Source organism: Cyphomyrmex costatus, unplaced genomic scaffold (assembly GCF_001594065.2).
Source record: "Cyphomyrmex costatus isolate MS0001 unplaced genomic scaffold, Ccosl1.0 scaffold199, whole genome shotgun sequence".
NCBI classification, from domain to species: domain Eukaryota; kingdom Metazoa; phylum Arthropoda; class Insecta; order Hymenoptera; family Formicidae; genus Cyphomyrmex; species Cyphomyrmex costatus.
In genome coordinates this window covers 9,262-17,222 of record NW_017276028.1, presented here as the reverse complement: position 1 = coordinate 17,222, position 7,961 = coordinate 9,262, and the positions used below count along the sequence as shown (strand labels likewise).

The 7,961-nt window shown below is 33.8% G+C and overlaps 1 protein-coding gene across 2 annotated transcripts; it reads right to left on the bottom strand.

Moving 5' to 3' along the window:
* Positions 1 to 523: 523 nt before the first annotated feature.
* Positions 524 to 6,193, bottom strand: Su(var)2-10 (E3 SUMO-protein ligase Su(var)2-10). 2 transcript variants are annotated; one of them, XM_018538809.1, is made up of 9 exons: positions 6,116 to 6,193; positions 5,050 to 5,219; positions 4,622 to 4,723; positions 4,388 to 4,532; positions 3,001 to 3,300; positions 2,745 to 2,846; positions 2,282 to 2,522; positions 1,775 to 2,194; positions 524 to 732 (listed from the first exon to the last, which is right to left on the bottom strand). In XM_018538809.1, exons 1-9 carry the CDS (start codon positions 6,137 to 6,139, stop codon positions 524 to 526), a joined length of 1,713 nt encoding a protein of 570 aa, XP_018394311.1. In that variant the 5' UTR covers positions 6,140 to 6,193. The 2 variants fall into 2 exon arrangements, with proteins under 2 accessions (XP_018394311.1, XP_018394312.1); XM_018538810.1 differs by lacking the exon at positions 5,050 to 5,219 and having other exon boundaries at positions 6,116 to 6,192.
* Between the last annotated feature and the right edge of the window lie 1,768 nt (positions 6,194 to 7,961).

Sequence of the window (7,961 nt, the reverse complement as noted above, 5' to 3'; positions counted from 1 at the left end):
TTACAACCGAGACGGTAACCACTAGCTGAAATATTGTCCCACAGATTGTACGATTTGATATCATCTCATTATAAATAATTTTCTTCACTAAATATAAAATCTTTTGGTAAAATAAATTAATATTACATAATATAAAAAATCAATAGATTATGTATAAAAACATATGAACTTTATGATTTCGGAGACCATCCCACGATTATATTAAGTGATTATCCTCTCGATTACAATATTTACTTATCGCAGTCACACCAGACGTAACTTTAGCACTACACTGTTTGCCAAGTGAAATTGAAAATATATGAAATGTATTTGTATATGGGAATGGAACGTTATTAAAATTACAATAAATCAACGTCTGTACATTTTTCATTCTTCCTCGAAAACAATAAATTATAACTTAATGTCACACGAATGTGCCAACTGAGTATACAGGCAAAGAGAAAAAAGAATTTTCGAGAGTTCCTTCTTATAAAGGAAAAATGACTTTTATAAAAAATTATATATGTATATATATCAAATAATTTTATTCCAAATCAATTATCATCAATTCTGGCGATTCGCTTGTACTACTAATAGAGCTAGTCTGCGATTTCTTTGGCGATGAAATGCCACTGACTGGTTTCTTTGTACTTTGTGTCGGCGTATTATCTTCATCGTCATCATCACTATCTGATATCAAATCAATAACGACAGCACGTTTCTTCTCTTTTGGTGCTGGAGTATGGCTTTCATCTGAACAAAAAAATAAACGAAACGTTGTATTATACATACAGCTTATTGTTTAATGCAAAATAATTCAAAATTATAGAAACTATATGTACGAAGAATATTCCTTTATTGTTTCAGGCAAATCTCTTGGAAAATACATAAGAGACAAACAAAATGTTTCAAATGAAAGTGAAATAGTTTCAAATGGGGTCACGTTATTTTTTTCTAAATGGAGGTGCTAAAACGATATAAAAGTTATTCCACTTTTTTAAATAAAATTATGTTTTTTTACATAATATGATTTTTCTAATTATTCTATTAAACATATGAAAGTATTATAGTAAAAAAAATACCAAAAACGATATTTACAATATATTTTATATTTTATTCTAGCATATATTGACATGAAATGTTAAATATCTCGTAAACTATGTATTAATTTTTTGATCATATTTTAATACTTTTATAAACAGACTAATGAGATGAATTGTTAATGAATAAACGAATTTTAAAATACAGGATAATCCAAAATTAGCGCATTTGGACTACAGGACATGATACTTTATGCTAAATCAAACAACTTTTTCCTTTAGCAAAATTGCGTCCGACAAATAGTTTTTGCAAGAGAGCTACATGGATCAAAGCGCTTATTCGTTAACTTTAACAAGCTCTCTTGCAAAAACTATTTATTAGACGCAATTTTGCTAAAGAAAAAAGTTGTTTGTTTTAGCATGAAGTATCATGTCAGGTACTCCGAAAGCGCGAATTTCGTATCAGCCTGTATATAAAAAATAAATAGAATAAAATGTAATATCACCTAGATCAATTTAAAAAATGTTATTTTTATTTTACATTTAATCATTTTTTTTCTCACACTACAAGAAAGTTATTTATATTAATATACTAAATTCAAAACAGTATGTATCATGTGTCTCCAATTAAATTATCATAAACTTCAAAGATTTAGCGTTTCATTTAGAGTATTATTAGGTGATATTACAAAATATATTGTACTTGCTAAATATTGTAAACATTAGCAATATTTTATCAAATGTTTTTTTCTCACCTAAATCCACTGTGTCTACATCGATTTTATTATCTCGTGATTCAGTCTTCGTTTCGCTTTTTTCCTTATTATCTTTATCCTTTTCTTTTTTCAGTACTAAATTCTCCCATGAACCATCTTGCAATAACTGAATCTCATTTACGTCTGGCAATAACTTATTTGAATTAAGAACTTCTTGAAAGTATCCATCTATCACAAGATTATCATAAAGCGCTGACTTGTCACAAACTGGACAATTCCAGGTAGGTTTTCGTTCATTCATTTGAAGGAATAAAGAAGCATCGAAACATTGCAAATGAGAGCATGTCGATGCACGACATGGCGTACACATTCTCATTTTTCCTAAAGGACAGGCCAATGATACCCTTAGTGACGTTGTAGCTATTTCACTATCTGCATCTTCATTTAATTTCTCCTTAACTGTAAAATTAATAATATTTCACAACAATAAAAAATTTGTTGCTGCTATTCTTTAATACTGTTTACGATTAAAAATTAATTGCTTACTTAATCCTCTTGTATAATCGGAATGTCTTACACCTCTATTTTTTAATCTAGTAAGTAATTCCACGCTGGATAATTTTCTGACAAGGTACACTGCAATTGCGTATCGTCTACCATAATCAGCCGACCATGTGACACGAATTTCGTTTCCAACAGTAGGTGACAATTTTACTAAAGGACTAATATTGACAGGCCGTGGTGGTCTCTTTGGCTCTACACTTGGTTTATTAGTAGGTATAGGATTCTAAAAAAATATTTATTACACTTCTTAACGTTATTTTCTACAATAATTTAGTTATTATTTACATATAAACAAAATCTTTTGGACATTTATTGAGAAGGGAATTTAAAAAAAAAAGATTCTATTTATAATTAAACAAATCTATCTTCTTGTTTCAATTCAAATAAAATTTGTACTTATATATATAATTTTGAAAAAAATATGTATAAATATGATTTGACTTACAGGTAAAGGACACAATTTTCCATTAACTTTTACTGCAATGTTTGGAGGAAAATAATCTTCCTGCTCACATGACGTTTCTTGTAAACAAAATCGCATTTGTACCTAATTATAATAAATTAATAAAAGATGAGAGAGAGAGATATAATAATCACATAAATATATTTATATACTAATAACATGATAAAATAGTTTAATAATTCTTTATATGCTTTTTTTATTATAAAAACTTAAAATTCCACGTTAAATTTTAACACACCTGTACAACATAGTCCATTTTACTGCCAGCTCGACAATCACGTGAGCCTGCAATATCTGTCGCTTGTTGTGGTGTCAAATGAAACAGGAATGTATTTTCCTGCAGTCTCAGCGTTCCCTGTGGCATTAAACTAGAAGGTTTCAATAATTCACTTAATAAGTCAAAAAATGGAAGTTTCTTTAACCGAACATCTGGATGAACCGGATATTGACTTGTAGGTTGTATTTGTAATGGACTTGGTAAGACTTTGGCTGGGTATACAGACTGCTGATATGGACTATATGCCGTATTTGTAGTACGCTGAAAAAACATTTAAAATAATAAAACCATTTAAAAACGACTCCTCGAAATTCAAATAAACAAAATAAAATATAATAAAAACATAAAACAGTTGAGGATATAGCCTATTGTACATGAAATATATAATAGAGCCTAAGCATAAGACCGCTGGACCAATAAGCATCTTATGTAAATCAATATGGTGACTTTATGCTGGATGCCCATTGGTCCAGCGGTCTTATGTTATATTTATACTCTGTTATGAATCTCATGTACGATAGGCTTAACTGTGTTATCCTCAATAACTCGTAATTAATGCGCAATAACATTTTCAGTAAAAATAAAAATGTATTTACTTCATATTTTGAATTCCATATGAAAAATCAAACATTTCAGCTTTATTCAAGCCATATTCGATGATCAAAAACACTGAATTAAATAAAAAATTCTGCATTATTTCCCATTCCCATCAGTAAGTAATTTTCTTAACCTTCCATAAATAATTACCTTCTATAAAAGCAAGCTTTTCTAACTACTAAGGCTGCGTTCGGAAATATCACCCGAGTGCCCAAGTGTATTGTCTCATCCTCGTTTAACATGGGTGAACAACAAGGATAAGACGATACACGGGGGTACTCGGGTGATGTTTCCGAACGCAGCCTAAGCATATGCCATAAAAAACCAGGAACATATCGCTTAGTAGCTAGTGAAAAAGCTTGCTTTAATCATAAAAGTGAAAGAAAATTGCTTACCCCAATATGTATGCAAAATGAGAAGTAATGCTGAATCAATCTTTTTGATTAGTAAAAATAACTTGAATAGTGCAAAGTTTTTGGTTTTTTATGTGAAATATGAGGTTAAAGTATGAAGTTAAATACAACTTACTGCAAATCTGATTACATATTCATTATTGCACCATTATCTTTATTAGTCTTATGTTTATTTATTTTATATTTGTTTATTTTAAAACATAATATTTCTAATATAATTCATAAATAGCAAAAATAATCATAAATCTTTATTTCTTATCATTTATGAATTATATAACGAGGAATATTCATTTCTAATTAAATTTTCATGTACATTAAAGGAATATACTTTTGCTTACTTGTGGTGCTACACTAGTGTAACCTGCTGACTGATATACTGGATTGGTCCTAGGTGCCTGAGGTAAAGATGCTTGATGCGCAGGAGTCAATTCTTTCCCAGCAGATATTGATGCCTGTTGCTGTTGCTGTTGACTAATTGCTTGCCTTAATAAAATATATTTTTTCATTAGATATATTTTCATTTTTAAGTAGATATATTATATAAGTATATCAATGAACAATAATATAAATACCTTGTTGAATAGTAATTTCGATTATGCATATTTTGATCAATTTGTGGCTCAGAGGAATTACCAGTCTGCCCATACATTTGATGCGTTGCCATTTGATCTGCCCTGAAAAGATATTTCCTTTTGTACTTGGAACAAAAAAATAATCTGAAGCATATTTTTTCAATATGGCGACTGATTCTCCTTTATTTCATTTATAGCTGCATTCGATTTTGCAAATCAAAGATAATCATGATCATTCTTCTTTCTTATCTTTTGTTCACTGAAATTGTTAATAAACACAGAATGTAAACATTATAGATGCTCCTGATTTGCAAAACCAAACACAGCTACTCTATCAACTTCTTGGGAACATTGAAATAACCACAACTATGCATATAACTTGTAAAAAGAAGCAGTGTACAGATTTCCACTTGCAGTTTTGCACTTACTGTATTGTTTTATATAATTCACGTATTTTAAGACGGATGGCTGGATGTGATCTTAAGCGCAATAATTCCAATGCACGAGCTTGTAACTCGTTCTTTCTGCCGGATTTATTTCTACCGGCGAAACCAAGAAGCATCTGAAGCTCAGACACTCGAAAACTTAATACCATACTCTGCAATCAGAACATCCATTTCCCCTTATGTCTTCCTAGGATAATCTTTCACGAATGATTGTGACAAATTGTATTGTGTGTGTTGAAAGCATTACTATATAAATCAACAAGTACAGTGTTTCTTCTCAACAAAAACTGTCACAGAGTGTACACATTATAAATTTTTTTTAGTACTTTAATTAAGCCAATCACAAAAGAGTATCTCACTGTACATGCACATGTCCAGATCACTTGAATATTTACAAAAATAATAGCCAGTGTCACAAAAATAACACGGTGTCACGCGAGCGAAATCCAAAATAACAATGTTCCATTTCATTCCAGCGAAACATCATCGTGGGTTCGTTCGTAAACGAACGGTGCAACAGACGGTGAAGTTAGAGGTTAACCATTGTGTCTCCACGCGCGAACACGTAGTGAACCGCCGGAGCCGGGGATCTCCCGAATTCTCAACTTTGTGCCCGTCGCCCTCGTCAATACGATCTACCAGTAATGTTCCTGATTCAAGTAAATCCGCAGCAGTTTCGCACTGCATTAATAACACCACCGTCCGACAACTCGCAGAACACGCGCCAGGGAACAAAGTCAATCCGGCACGCACCGGGGGCGTGCATAGCACGGCAGACGGTACCGGTCACGGGGCACAGCGCGAAGGGATTGGAAGGGATCAGAATGAATTGAATGTTAGAGAATGAAACCGATTCCTTCAACGGCGCGAGCTCGGCTAATTGGCTCAGTCGCAGATAGGACAATCAATCGGCGCTTCCTCCTAGATGATCTCGAAAATAGACGCACGATATGAAATGACTCGGCGCGGATCCCCGTGATAAGGAAGCTGAACAACGTTTATCTCGTGCGCCGTGCACCTGCTCTCTTTATAACGCGCACCCACTCACCTCTAGTTCTTCGGAATCCGCCATCTTCTTGGCCGACTTTTTACCCGCAGCCGTTTTGCTGACGATTATTTCACAATTCACGACTATGAAAAAGCGCGCGGCTGCCGCTGTCACGCCTACCGGTCACTCTTCGCGTCTGCCTCACACCTATATAACACACTCTACGGCCCGTATTCAGAACGCGCTAACAACGATGTTAGCGCGCTAACATGCTATAGTTTACGTCACGTATACTATAGAATTGCAGAGATTAAAGCGCGCTTTTATCGATAAAAGTGCGTTCTGAATACGGGCCTACGTCTCTAACTCTCTCGCTCTTCGCGTACTCTCTTTCACCCTCTTTCTCTATGCTCGTCTTCCACTTTGTATCCCTTTCGAATTAAGGTTGATTATACTGGCCGTAATCTGTTAACTTATGCCGTAATCTGTAAAAATTGACCAATCACAGTCGAATGAGAGGGGAATAATCAATTATAATTGGTCAATTTTTACAGATTACGGCATAAGTTAACAGATTACGGCCAGTATAATCCAACCCTTAAGCGGGAAGCACAGACTTTTGCATAACGCATAAAGCATGTGCATAAGGAATTTCATTGGTCCATTTTCTTATGCATGAGTCAATGGACCAATCAAATTCTTTATGTATATGGTTTATGCATTATGCAAAAGTCTGTGCTCCCCGCTTTATACTTCTTTCTACTAGTGTCCTGGAAGAAAAAGTCTGCCTATGCCCACAAAATATCCTATATATAAATATCAAGTCATCGACGAACAAGGATTGCACACAATGGAAGAAATATTAGAACACAAGTATTAAGATTTCAGCCTATCAGAAACTGGTTACATCGAACTATATTGTTTCCGATAGGTTAATTTGTTAAATTTTATTTCAATTTTTAATTGTGCGCAGACCTAAGGTTTGTAAGGACCATAGATATATAGATAGAGCTTTAGGCTGCGCACAATGGAGGAACAGATATTAGATATAAAAATATTAACCTATCAGATACCAGTTATACCGGAATACACGATTCTGATAGGTTAATATTTTTATATCTAATATCTGTTCCTCCATTGTGCGCAGCCCTTATCTAATTTTCTCTATGTCAAGATAAGTGAGAAAAGACAAATTTTCCTCCCTCGCGCATGCCCAATCGATTTCTTTCGGCGGATTGGTCATCCCCTCCATTAACATTGGCGCCGTTCGCATACGCGAGAAGGAATTTTTAGATAATCGTAGATAATTATCTCGGCACAGAGGTTTATGAAACAAAAGTCGGACTATGCTTTATCTAGAGTCCTAGATATCAGAGAAGCGCAACCGATGTTCCGCGTCTTGATTAGCTGACTGTCAGCCAATCATGACATTTATTCAGTGGTATTAAAATGGCTGACTAATAGACGATTGGTGGATTTCATATTTCGTCTGCAAACGACGCCATTTTTATTACTTTTCTTATGCCTGGTTTATGCTTCGGTCTTAAGGTCTTAATCCTAAAATTCAGCCAATAGAGTTCAAATTTCGGTTAGAACTGGCAGCTTTATTGGTTGAATTTTAGGATCTTGGGATTAAGACCTGAAGCATAAACCAGACATTAGTAATTTTGCGATACTGACTTAAGCCGGTTGCGCTTCTCTGATATCTCTCTACTTACAACTACGTTTACGCGATTGTAGAATGGGCTTTATGTGCCAAGACCTTAAAGCGGGGAGCACAGACTTTTGCATAACGCATAAACCATATACATAAAGAATTTGATTGGTCCATTGACTCATGCATAAGAAAATGGACCAATGAAATTCCTTATGCACATGCTTTATGCGTTATGCAAAAGTCTGTGCT